Source organism: Truncatella angustata (genome assembly GCF_020726525.1).
Source record: "Truncatella angustata strain MPI-SDFR-AT-0073 chromosome Unknown BKA67scaffold_5, whole genome shotgun sequence".
Lineage (NCBI taxonomy): Eukaryota > Fungi > Ascomycota > Sordariomycetes > Amphisphaeriales > Sporocadaceae > Truncatella > Truncatella angustata.
In genome coordinates, this window is record NW_025763385.1 from 473,972 (window position 1) to 487,059 (window position 13,088).

Sequence of the window (13,088 nt, forward strand, 5' to 3'; positions counted from 1 at the left end):
TCAATCTGTAGAAGTGGTACATGATCACACTACTTATTTTGTTTACTACTACGCGAAAGTTTACCGGGACATAGACACAGTTATCAAACTTCAGATGAAGAATGCCTATTTAAAAATTGGCCGATAACGAAAAGTTATCTGGGCCAAAAAGAATTCAAGTTTTCTAGTAAGTGGTATAAATGCTAGCTGGCCTAATAAACTCTTTAAACTCTAAGCATACCTGTTGATAAATTAAACTGTTTGGGCGGCGAGTTGTCCAAATCCATTTATAGGTTTCTACAGGCTAAGCGGAAGCTTTGCTTTGAACTAATGCCCCGACGACCGCAGTGAGATCTTCTTGTTCCAGTCCAAGCAGGCTGTTTTTATTCTCCTCGGGCTTCAGGGAGTGTTCCTCTCCAAAAGCATACCTCAAAAACAACGGAACAAACGCCTCACCGTGCTTGCCATTCTGGAGCGCTGCACGGCCGGCCGTGACCAGGTCAGCCGTCTGGGCATGCTCGACTTTCCACTTCTGGGCCGTCTCCTGTTCCAAGATCTGTAGAATCTCGTTCTGAGAGGTATTGGCGCCGATGGCGAGGTACTTGTTCTTCGTCTCCTCGGGGTGACTCAGAACGCTGGCGATGGCCTTGCCGATGAAAGGAAGGCTCGCAACCTGGAAGCGGTTGTCACCCGAGTCGTAAATCGTCGCTGTCCTGGCTGCCAGGTCGATGCCGTATAGTCCGTTTCCCAAGGTCTATTTCAGCACACACGATACCGTCAGCAGCCTTTCTACACTTTATTCTGCTAGCCAAGACCGGCTGCAAATAGGACTTACCCAGTCGACAAAGCTTCCAGTCGAGATACCAGTCCACGAGAACTGCTCGTTCTGCGTGACCTTCTCGATCAGATAGTCAAGGAACCTGGTCTTGCCGCCGAGCAGCGCAAAGAGATCTGGAGAGTCCTCGGCCATGGTGCGGGTGTTGAACCCAAACTCAGAAGGCACGAAACGCCTCACTCCTGCGGCGGCAGCAGCGTCGGCCAGGGCCTTTTGGTCGCCGATGGCCTCGCCCGCGACGGCGGATACGACGGCGTCCTGGCCTTGCAGCGCGGTCGTCAGCGCCGGGACCGAGCTGAAGTCTTCGACCCTCTTGACGACGATGTCCGCGGGGAACGTGGACTTTGAGTTGGCCCGGGTCAGGGCTGTGACCGTGAAGCCTTGGGAGAGAAGCTCCTTGACGACCGGTGCGCCGAGGCTGCCGGAGGCCTTGCGGTGTTGTCAGTGATTTGTAAAGTGCAAGAGCGGCTGAGGAGGACAGCAAGAAATATGGACTTACTCCGACCACTACAACGTTCTTAAGTGGTGGTGACATATCGGACAAGAGCTAGTCTTGATACTTCGCTGTTCCAGTGATGATAGGGAAGCGTTACTTGGAATACTTGGAGGAGCCGGTGGAATCGAAGTTTTTTGTGGGACTGATCTTATGAGCCAGAGGTATGTTATCGTCGAGATATGACTTGCTCTTTATACCTGTACAGCGCTGCTCATAGTGCCAAGATCGATTGCGCTGACCCATACGCATTCGGTAGTTGAGTAATCAGGTTTCTGGGTCGATGACTGAGCGCGCCGAGCATCCTATTGCCATTGGTGATCACATCATACTCCCTGCAGGAGACGATAATTCAAAGGCCCAAGACATTCGATTCATGAAGACAATGTGTATTAATATGGCGTGGTAGATTCACAGCTTAGAAAGAATTATATATGTACCGGGCACACTTTAGATCCGACCTGCTTATAGCTCGGATACAAATTACTTCCGGTAGTAAAAACTCAGGGGGTTTGAAGAAGAAATCTTCGGACTTTTTACTTAAGAAGAACATGACTGATTGTTTACATTATAATAAGACATTAATATTACTATATAATAAACTAAGGTTATGTAACAGTTACGATAATATCACCAGATGATAAGCTCCTAGGCGTAACGATTATATTCAGAGACTTATTCTAAGGAGGAGAAAAGGAATGTCTCTATCGCTAGTTGCGAAGCGGGGGTTTTACACCGACTACGCACGGGCGTACTTCGCACGCTGCTCAAGCGCTAGGCTGGCACCTTGGCCAGGTCGTTACATTAAAGTAAAGTAATTTAAAATATTTAATAATTATTAATTATATTAATATAAATAAAGCATGTAAAGCGCCCTTAAAGATACGGTCTTATAACGATTAAGACTATATAATATTATATTTTACAAGTTTCACCATATTTAACTAGTTTAGAAGCTCTTAATTTCGGCCTCTATACCTCCTATATTTAGGATCTGGTGAACCAGCTCGCCAACGCTTGTTCAAGAATTATAGTCGTCGGTTCAACAGTGCCTGGAATAGGGATCTTTAGCGGCTGAAAGTGGGATCCCTTGAACTAGTCGAAACGATCCACTAACCTAAACTGTCAGAAGACTACTGTACGTTCCAAGGCTCTAGGTTGTAGGCTGAGGCGCTTACCATAGTAGATCCTCATAGACATAGTATAGCTAGATCTCGGTCTGCCACACTAAAGCCTATTAATTGTCGTCTAAACGACTAACCTTAAAAGCAGAGGCTGACCCGTCGCTGTCCCGACTAAGGTATCCTAAGGGCCGTTTGATGGTTGCCTGGTGCTACTAATTAGATAGATGCCTGAGGTGCACAGTCCACCCTGGATAGATAGCCTTTAGGGATCCCTCAGAATAGCTAAGGAACCACGCCACTGAACAACACTCTACTGAGGACTAATATACACACACTTGATCAGTATCATGACCTTATAGAGTCATGACGCCCATCACCGTTTGAGTATTAGAAGGATAGGTCGTGTCTAGAACCAAGTATGTGTCGTGCTGTATTGAAATTGGGCGATCCTTGGGGCTAAGTCTTAGCCCTACTTGTGCCTAGGCGGATTGCCTCTAGCCAACCTGATATAATGCTTAACACGTTGGATACCTTTCATTCTAGGTTAGCAAGTAGCCGTCATTGCAACGCCTTAATATGGATTACAAGGCTTTGCAAGAGTCGGAAAATTAAAGCCATCCTCCATTGGAGGGGCATGTTCCCAATTATTCCATAGTCTCACTTTGCTTTTTTGTGTATAATATCGTCTTCGAGTAGTTTGGTTCTTGACTCTAACTCGTCTACTTCTAATTGCTCTTAACATACGATTACATAATTGTTGGCGCCGGACTAGGGGGCCTGGTAGTCGCAAATCGTCTATCCGAAGACCAAAATGGTAAGAACACTTCTTAGAAAGTCAGTCCACATTCAACTATTTAGCAATTCTTTTCTGTAGTAACTGTGATACTTCTTGAAGCGGGTCAGATGTACGATCATTGCTTGATATGTAGGATCACGAGACTGATTATGTCTAGGGATTCACGAGAAGCTGCTGTGACCCTCCCATCATACAGTTAATATACAGACAAAGAAATCTGTAACCCGTATCATTGTGCGTCGCTTTAATGCCACCCAATAAATGTCTAGGCCTCGCAAACACTACACTGAATCCACGCATGTATATGTAGTCCCTTGGAACCGGCCCCTGGCAGGTTTAACTCTGCTAAAGCTTTTCAATTGATTATTTCGTTTTCGCTCCACCAGAACGGTTGTGCACATCTCCATCTGATGCCAGTTCTTCCTCTTCAAACCGCTTTTGTAATATTCTTGATTCGCACCGATTCACAAAACCAGTTGCATTTTAAGACGTTCACTACGCCATCTTTCAGCCGCCATACCAGCTAGATGGTTTGGACAAACCTTGTCCTCTGTTTTTGATAAACATCTCTTGCGCCACCCATGTCTCTAATAGACACAGCCCCGCCTAGCAGCCTATAAAGAAGTGTAGAGCATACCAGACGCCAGAGTCGTGCATGGTTAGCAGGCTACCGATGAACATAACAGCTGTGTATATATATTTGTACGTTAGAAGCACGTTAAGCTTTTTTGCGGCCCAGATCAAGATCTGCGGGTAAGAGGTCGCAACGTTGATTTTGATGGTTGCCGAGTGCAAGGAGGGGAAGCCAAGGAACACTGAGCAGAAAGAGATAGCTAGACGTAGTAACGTCTTTGCGTGAAACACTGGCTGTGCAATATGCTTGTAACCCGCATAATGGCCTTCTGTAACCAAGTAGTGGCTCGTCTACGAATGCAAAATCATGACAGCAAAGCCAAGATAAGTCGGGGAAACATGATATCCATACTGCAAATAGTGCGCCCAATACTGCAGAATCTCGAGCTTGCTCCCATTGCCAGCTGTCATCCTTTTCCGTCAATGGTACTTATTGTGGACTCCTGGCTTCTCCTCAGTTCAGGTTTGTAACGTTTGGCGTTTGCAGCTGTCCCCGCTGGGCCCAGCTGCCGCTGACTGCTTTAGGCCGCCTTGTCTGGCCTGCATTCATAACACTTAATATTATATTATAAGCACATAAAAGAAAATAATAACGACGATAACCATAAAACACCCAGACGAGAGTTTTCTGAATTGCGACGGATTACAAACGATGAAAACGGATAGGCGAAGCAGCTAGGAAGTAGCTACGAATATACAGCAAAGCTGGTAAGGTGTGGCGACGAATGAGTCGATTGACAACAAGACTGAAAATAACTAACTAAAATGACGGATGACAAGACGGACGGAGCTGTTATATAGTGGTCGGCAGCCTTAGGGCTAGGGGATCCTTGCACTGAAAAGGATACCTCCGCAGAGCGCAACTACATTCAAGTCTAAACAAGGCTCCAATCGCCATTGGATGTTAAATCAGACTTGACACCATTCTTTTCCCTTTCTACCTCTTTCTGAATTGTCCAGGGTTCATACCTATAACCAGGAGGAAGGTTTGTATTCTGGAATTCGGCACCAGTTTCCAAGTGAGCACGAGCTTTGTGGAAATTGAGTTTGGCGTACTTCTCGGCATCGTGAATCCACACCCATTTCCCAAAGACTGTTAATTTTCGCAATTCCATTGCTTGCAAGGCCGAGGCAGTGTGCCATACCGCTCGATTTCTAAGGCCCATGAGCTGAGTAAGTTGCGTGCGTGGTTGCCTGTATCGCGCGAGTCAGCCGAGGTCATTTCTTATCTCGATATACCTACCGAAGTAATTGGTAGGTCTTTGTTGCGATTCCTACGTGGTCGCGACCTGCCAGTCTTAGACATTCTGCCAACGTAATTGCATCTTCCATTGCCATGGTGCCGCCACTTCCAGAAGTAGGGACATAACTATGGGCGCTGTCGCCGACTTGAACAACGTGACCAGCCTGGGAAGTCCATGTTCGTTGAGGATCTCTCATGCACAGTCGCCATGCCACAATACTGTTTTGGGGGAAGCAACGGATGGCCTCCACAATATAAGGATCTAGCGACTCAATGTTGGGTATACGAGCCATCATTTCTTCCCTCGTTATGGTAGACGACCATGATTCAACAATCGGACCTTGGTCAACCTTTATTTAGGTCGATCAGAAATCACCCGGTACATAGGTTGGAGGGGAAAGTACTCACATCAGGTAGAGTGATATTCAATGCAATAAAGCGGGTTGAAATGACGAAGACAATATGGATATTGTGACCCAGGTAAAATCGGGTGACAGCCGCTTGTCCATCACGTACAGCTTCTTGTAGTAGAGGCGCATTTTTCAAATCTCTCGTCCAAAGAGCAGCACGGTAAATCGTATATCCAGTAGGCACAGCACGAACATTCTCACCAAGGATGAGCTTATGGGACTTGGAACCAAGACCGTCTGCAGCAACGACAACGTCAGCGCTAAAGCGCTCATCCCCAGAAACGGCGATACCAGCTTGCAGATGCGAGTCTTCTTCGTAATCTTTGATAGAGACCCCCCAACGAACGGGAATCCCCAGCCTCTGACACTGGTCGTAAAGAATTTCCACGAGGTCAGATCGACTAATGGCCATAGGCACGTGGATAGGGTGGGCAACGTGTTCCGCAACATCTTGTTGGTTCCATTCAAACTCTTGCGGACGTCCGACGGCTTGTCCCTCTAGGCTATAAGCATAGAGCTTAGCTTTGACAGAAAGCTTGGTATACTCTTCGAGCATCGTAGGATAGTGCTTAAATACTACGATGCCTGAAGGGCCAGGGGTTATGGTGTCACCTATCACGACAACTATTAGTTTTTAACACGATACACCGCTCAGGGTGCTGCTAACCTATGTGTGACAGAGCAGGTGCTCTTTCTAGTACTTCAACATCGTGGCCCTTTCTCCAGCATTCGAGTGCACTAAGGAGACCACCAACACCGGCTCCGATGATTTTGACATTGATTCCGGTGGGAGCATAACGAAGAACATGGTCGACAATGACGTTGGCAGTCTGAGGGTCTACCGCTAAGGTTGTGCTGGCATCCATCTTGCTTGGTTTGCGTTCTAAGCAGAGAAATTGGTGTTCTGTAGTCGGTTGACGAGGCTTTTATATTCTTGAGTTACTCCCAGCGCGCCTTTTGAATTAGATAACTCAGATGCCTAAATACTAATAATCCAATCCGGGCGCCTGAGGATATCCGAAAAGCCCCGTCCGGCATCAACTTACTTTCCGAGTAAGATAAGTAGGACATTGTGAGCAGTGATGAGACCACAGGACCCCTAAATCTGGTCGCTTGAAATGGGTGCGCCGTGCAGTGTCAATAGTGCTATACGCGTATGTTGCTAAAGCAAGGTATCGGACGCGTAGTTGTGCTAAATAAGCGGACTCGGACACCAGCATCTGCCACAACCCCCGATTGGCTGAATAAGTGGAAGAAAACCCTGTATCAGCGGTAATAAATCTCCGCACTAAGTATGTTTCCATAATGGCTATGGCGAGTGCCAATTAGCTTTGATTGTTAAAAGTGGGACAATGAATGGCTTGAGCTACAGGTGGCATTTGATTGACCAGTGGTTAGTTAGGAGCTATAATTTGTGTACTATGAAGGCACATTAGGTACTTCAAGTTCGATAACTATATTACCTAAAGACCTCTAAAAGAACCAAAGGGAAGCCTTGAAAGATCCGGGTGACTTAGTTTACGCTGGTTTTTCTTTTTCTTTTTCAAATTTATTAACAGCGACTATTCATAAAATCCGTGGATTCATCGACCAAAGTAGGCATCATTCTCAAGTCCTTGTCATGTTAAAAGTTGAGAACGGCTGTCGCGCCGGTACAAGCTTTGAGAAAAGAGAAACTTTTAATCCACATGTTGTTTATATTAACCTCGTGTTTTTTAATAGTTAGAAGAAGCACACGCAATTTCTGCTAGATATGCGAAGTTGGTAGAGTTTTTTGATGGGGTTTTGGATACAATTGCTGACACACCAAAAGCTTAATTCTGCATATCGTTTCGTTGATGCTTAAGTGCTTGAATTCGGGCAGGATTTAGACCCCGAAGCCGAGACTGTGTTCACGGAATCTGGCCGGCCATACTCTATATGAGCACGCTTGTCTCTTATTTTTTGCTCACCTTTGCCTCCCTCACTAGATACGGAAGTGGCCAGATGGCATCTGCGGTAAGATTAGATCGCTTAGAAGGTGTTCCTTTAACCAAAATACCACATTGGCGCCTGGTATATAGTCAGGCGGGCACCACTCACAATGTCATCAATTACTGCTATCCGGGCTCTGGCACGGGAGACGACCAATATATCGTACATTGGATTCCAGACGACCCACGCAACCCGAAGAACTTTTCGACTGTCAAGATGTGGTCCGTCACATTTGCCGTATCCATGACCACCTTAGCTATCGCCCTTGTGTCTACAGTATATTCCGGTGGAGTTACTCAGATCATCGCGGAATTCCACGTCAGCGGGGAAGTCGCTATTTTAGGTGTCTCGCTATTCGTGGTTGGATTTGCAGTTAGCTCTTTGTTATGGGCACCTCTGACTGAGCTATTCCGTCGTCAAGTACTATTTTTTGTCACCAACGCTGCGCTAACTGCTCTCACTGCGGGACCGCGGCTGACCAGAATATCCAGTCGCTTCTACTACTCCGTTTTCTAGCTGGTACCTTCGGTTCCTCTCCTCTGACCAACGCTGGCGGCGTCATCGCCGACATGTTTCCTGCATCAGAGCGTGGCCTTGCAACTGTTATTTTTGCAGCTGCTCCCTTCCTTGGTCCTGTTATTGGTCATAATGCCGGTGGGTTCCTCGGTGCGGCTGCCGGTTGGCGCTGGATTATGGGCTTGCTCGCAGCGTTTTCTAGCATAGTATGGATAATAGGAAGTCTGACTGTGCCTGAAACGTACGCGCCGATATTACTCCGCCGTCGCGCCGCAAATCTCTCTATAATGACAGGCAAGCGCTATTTAAGCATGATCGACCAGGACTGAGGAACGATAACGCTAGTTGAGTCTATGAAAGTAGTACTTTCACGTCCTTGGACCCTACTATTCAAGGAGCCCATCGTTAGTGTCCTCAGCATCTATGTAGCCATTATTTATGGTACACTATATATGTTGTTTGCGGCCTTTCCGATTGTTTATCAACGAGGCCGTGGTTGGGGCCAGGGTGTTGGTGCCCTTCCTTTTCTTGGCATTATGGTGGGCATGCTAATTTCCATTATATACACCGTATTCTCCAATAACCATTACAAGAAACTCCAAGAACAAAAAGGAGGTATCGCACCACCAGAAATTTGTCTTCTTCCGAATGGTTGTATATGTATGTTTGCCAGTTGGTTTATTCTGGTTTGCTTGGACTAATAGCCCTTCCGTGCACTATATGGCCAGCGTCGCAGCCGGTGTGCCCTTTGGCTTCGGCATGGTTCTGGTCTTTTTAAGCATTATGAATTACCTCATAAATTCCTATACTGTATTCGCCGCTAGCGTCTTGGCCGCTAACTCAGTACTCCGTTCACTTACTGGCGCAGCCTTCCCTCTCTTTACCACATACATGTACAACAGCCTCGGCATCCACTGGGCGTCCTCTGTTCCAGCATTCCTGGCCCTTGCATGCGTACCGTTTCCTTTCCTCTTTTACATCTACGGCGCGGCCATCCCGGAGAGGTGCAAATACTCCGCCGAGTCCACAGAATTGGCCACGCGCCTAATACAGCAGGACAAGAATGGCTTCTCCACGAGGGCTGGACCACAGGCTGAACCAATCATGAATCCAGAAGCCAGCCTGGTAAGTACTTCCCAAGGAAAGGGCACAGTAACAATATTACCTTATGACACCGTATCAAAGTCTGCTGTGAGAAAATAAAAAGAGACAGACAGACAGGGAGAGAGAGAGGAAGAGAGAGAAAGGGTGATTCCATTCCTTCTTGGAATGGTTCGATCACACCGTACGTTCTTTGGTTCAGTTGCACACAAGTCGCTTGGGTTCGACCACCAGGTGTAATTATTGGCACTGTTGAGAGACGCTGGCTGTTGAGCAGCAAACGCCGCTGAGCCTAGGAGAATATCGACTGGGAAAAAAAACATACAACACCGGGGATTCCGCAGTGGTCACCCACCTGAGTACTAATCCAGCGCTTCTCAGTTTATCTAGGGCAGAGCGGACGGGATGCCGAGTTTTCTAAGAGCTATGGTCGTATGTGATTTGTTTCGTAGCAGTTTGTAATAATAATCATAATGTAAAATCCCAATTAAGTATATATAATAAAGCACTAAATCAAGATTATATTCACAATATTAAAAATATATATAAAAGCTATATATTACGAATCGGAGTAGAATTTGAGGTTATAGAATAGTCTTCTTCATATTATAACAGGGGAAACTCTCCACTACATCGAGGAACTATAAGAGTATAGGTGCGAATAGTAAGAGATTGTTAGAATTGACAATAGTGGTGCGAGACAACAAGCCTACAACGTCACGAACTGTAAAGTTGATTTGGGTTTGTAATAAGTCTTGACTAGATACTATTCTAGGTTGAGATTGTAAGATCTCTCTATAGCTGGCAGAATGCACAGCCCGAGTGCGGGTATTGTAACAGGAACATAGAAAAGAACGAACCTTGCACCTTATCGCGCAACTTAAAACGGTCGTAAAATGCTAGGAAAGGCTTATGTTTATTAATAAGCTGGTTAGGGCTTTCGAATGACACCTGGGACGTGGCTTGTAAGACTCCTAAGAGCTAAGCTGAACATTTTTTATACTATGTAAGATGTTTACCAAAACGATCTCCTAGCACCGATCGGAGCTTTATGCTTAGAGTGCAAACCTTGCGCTCCTGAATCGCGAAGGTTTTAAGCATGGAGTAAAGCCAACTTCAAACGTCAAACGGCGCTCTTGCTGTGCACTAGATCATCATAAGTATAGAAAGATTGTCCAAAAGACAAAAACAAATCGATGCCACCTGGCGGAATTGAACCGCCGACTTTCGCATGTCGCAGAAGGGTTACAAGTGCGACGCAATACCACTATGCCAAGGAGGCGCTGATTGGTTGGAAGGAGTGGTTCTTGTCAACATATATATAGCTAAGCACTAGAACCACTATTAAAACTCGTGTATAATTTGAAACGCATACATTAGAGCACTAGTACTTAAGCGGCGATAGCTATATAAGTCATCTAAGCAGTCATTAGACAGATCAGAATCCAAATTGTTAATATACGTCCGAAAGCGCAAGCCTCTTCTAGCAGCTTTATCTGGGCTAGACGCCCCAAGCACCCATATTTCATTAGTTGCATGGCATTTTCCATAGAGCCACTTAATAGTTCCAACCCAGTGACAATTTATTCACAATGTATTCGAATATCAGGTAAGTTAGTTCTAAAGCGGAACAAGCAGCTTTAACGTTTCTTTATAGAGTCAGCCACGGGCGTTTTTAACGGCTTGGATAGCCATACCTCTTAAATAGGAGTACACAATAGAGGACTTATCACCAGACGATAATTTTGATAAGTCGAGGGGTATTCTTCTAGGTTATATAATAACTATTACTACAATAGTAGATTTTTCTAGATCCGGACAAAGTCCACTTTAGTAGAATTCAGGTATTCGCTCCAAGACCAGGCTGCTTTTAGGCATCGTGCCTTTTACTCTGCCGCTGTCCTCAGGTGGGCGGTCAGTTTGAGGTAAAATTCGCTTGCAATCATCTTACATCCTCGCAACTGCAAAGTCAGCTGAGGGAGCTTATTATCTGCAAGACGATACGGCGTGGGCGCTAATTTTCTGTTATAATATAACTTCTAATCATGTCATCTCCAATAGTACTATTAATGGTTGGAAATTCTATGTTTTAGGTATTCATAATGAACGCCGCGTTGGTTAAGGTTTATGATTAGAGATTAGTTTCGTTTGTGGTCTTGCGATACTCCTATACAAATGTCGATATAGTAATACCCAAATACCTTTCTACATGATCATGCTTCGTAGTTCATTCCTATCATTATACTTCAAGCTCCATCTTATGTATTCATGCATGGATCTGCTTTTAGGTCGTCGTGATTTTCATTATGAAGGAGGTTCCAATATCCTCTCCCACAACTTTCATAGGTCAAAAAGTTCTATATTGTCTAATTCCTTTCTTGCACAAAGCTGAGAATATGTGCTCACTGATCCTGTAACTTAAAATAGACAGCAGAGAACAATGCGACAATTATTGCAATCAAATATTGCCCAACTCCAAAAGCTTGCTCTTGTGTCTTTGCAATTCCCATAACCAGGCATGAATTCACAAAGGTGACTATCAGCCCAAATGACAAGAGTAGCCCTAGAACGGCATGATTCGGCCCATCCAAAATGTGTACACCCCACCCAAATATGAGATCTGGACCTGCATCAATAGCTTGTGCCGCGAGTAAACTCTCATTTAGCTTCTTCGGTAACCGCTTCAGCCAAGTATTATCCGCGTGATCACCCCACACGTTCCATCTCGCTCTATGTAAGAAATGTATGAAGACGTGGGGCGGCATTATAATTTTCGGGGTTTGGTAGTGGTACCGCCGTTCTTGGAGCTCTGCGTTGGGTGGATATTCTTTGGGCTTCTTGTGAATGCCAGCACTATATTGGGCTACTCGCCTAGTACTGACTGAGAACTAAGAAAACGTGTCAGTGGTGGCACGAGTCATGACAAAATGAGTTCTTACCAGAACAAAATGCACGTCACGAGGTCGAAGAAATAGTCGCCTCAAACCAAACCCACGGTTCTGGTTGTATACATCCCAAATCTTTTCGAATAACTCACCATCGGTTGCCGTCCGAGTAATGTCAAGTTCGAAATGCTTAACGGCAGAGTTTTCAATATTAGTACACACTTCGAAATATATCGGGTTGCACTTATCGACAGTGACTTCAGTCAAGCTCGATAAATGCTTCTCTGTTATATCTGATAAAGAGCTTGATCCTGAAGCTACACCCAAGCGATTGCTGCTCTGTCCATTATTTGAAGAGGAGCTGGGTGCGTTGGTTGACGTTGTCACTCTCTGCAAAGTGGTACCTAGATGAGTGGACCTCCCATTACTTCGTGAAAGTCGTCCATCAGAGAGGCTGGGAAGCTGTCGATTTGGTGTATCATTAATGGAACCAGCTTTCGGATTTTCAACCAAATCCTCCTTCAGTTTAGTCAGGGCATTTGAATCGTCGACTGGAAAATCCCCCCAGAGTATTGTGTTACACGACTGCTATATGTCAATGACAAGCTTTTTTCAAGTACTCAGTATTGCCAATATACTTACACAACGCCATCGGATTCTCTCAAATCCAGCTGGGATTTGAGGCAAGAATAGCTCTAAAAAAATCATAGAAAAAGAATGAAACGCCCCAGAAAAAAAAACCCCCCGTAATGAGAGACTGTGTACTCTCTGATCTGCCTACAGAGTTTTGATTTGAGTCTGTAAGGGAGTCATGTGTTGATGACTCCTTAACTTTGCCAGAGGCCCACTGTGAGGGTGAATCACTGAGTGGAACTGCATCGTTGAAACCTCTTGATCTCTCGCTGTGCGGCGCCGGATTTGTCCTTTTTCGCTTCTTTATGTCCATCCAGCTATCGAGTGCGTGAAGAAGAGCCCCGAACGCATCACTCGAGAGAAGGAATTCTCTAATTGCGTCAATATTTGGAAATGTCGCATCGGTATTCGGATTGTCGTCTGATTCATCGCCACTTAAATCGATGTTATCGGTCTGAGATGGATC

The 13,088-nt window shown here is 45.5% G+C and overlaps 3 protein-coding genes and 1 non-coding gene across 4 annotated transcripts; 1 reads left to right on the forward strand and 3 right to left on the reverse strand.

The window, feature by feature from the left end:
- Positions 1–51: 51 nt before the first annotated feature.
- BKA67DRAFT_677717 (uncharacterized protein) lies at positions 52–1,349 on the reverse strand (the record flags this gene model as incomplete). Its single annotated transcript, XM_046108834.1, has 3 exons — positions 52–733; positions 815–1,243; positions 1,314–1,349. The coding sequence occupies 3 exons, from the start codon at positions 1,347–1,349 to the stop codon at positions 284–286; spliced, it is 915 nt and encodes a 304-aa protein (XP_045956909.1). The 3' UTR covers positions 52–283.
- Positions 1,350–4,576: 3,227 nt separating this feature from the next.
- BKA67DRAFT_691983 (uncharacterized protein) lies at positions 4,577–6,686 on the reverse strand. Its single transcript, XM_046109199.1, has 4 exons — positions 6,181–6,686; positions 5,512–6,125; positions 5,104–5,453; positions 4,577–5,054 (listed from the first exon to the last, which is right to left on the reverse strand). Exons 1-4 carry the CDS (start codon positions 6,377–6,379, stop codon positions 4,736–4,738), a joined length of 1,482 nt encoding a protein of 493 aa, XP_045956910.1. The 5' UTR covers positions 6,380–6,686; the 3' UTR covers positions 4,577–4,735.
- An 813-nt stretch (positions 6,687–7,499) lies between these two features.
- Positions 7,500–9,206, forward strand: BKA67DRAFT_592931 (major facilitator superfamily domain-containing protein; the record flags this gene model as incomplete). The annotated part of the gene is made up of 5 exons (XM_046104880.1): positions 7,500–7,907; positions 7,979–8,267; positions 8,349–8,667; positions 8,708–9,128; positions 9,189–9,206. The coding sequence occupies 5 exons, from the start codon at positions 7,500–7,502 to the stop codon at positions 9,204–9,206; spliced, it is 1,455 nt and encodes a 484-aa protein (XP_045956911.1).
- A 1,095-nt stretch (positions 9,207–10,301) lies between these two features.
- BKA67DRAFT_t115 lies at positions 10,302–10,386 on the reverse strand. Its single transcript has one exon. It is a non-coding gene; the product is annotated as a tRNA-Thr (tRNA).
- Between the last annotated feature and the right edge of the window lie 2,702 nt (positions 10,387–13,088).

Bases quoted from the DNA above. Each gene is read 5' to 3' on its own strand.
- BKA67DRAFT_691983 (XM_046109199.1), bottom strand. From the start codon at position 6,379: ATGGATGCCAGCACAACCTTAGCGGTAGACCCTCAGACTGCCAACGTC. The intron at 5,454-5,511 runs GTGAGTACTTTC...ACCTAAATAAAG, and splicing joins TGAATATCACTCTACCTGAT to GTTGACCAAGGTCCGATTGT. The intron at 5,055-5,103 runs GTAGGTATATCG...CGCGCGATACAG, and splicing joins AAGACCTACCAATTACTTCG to GCAACCACGCACGCAACTTA.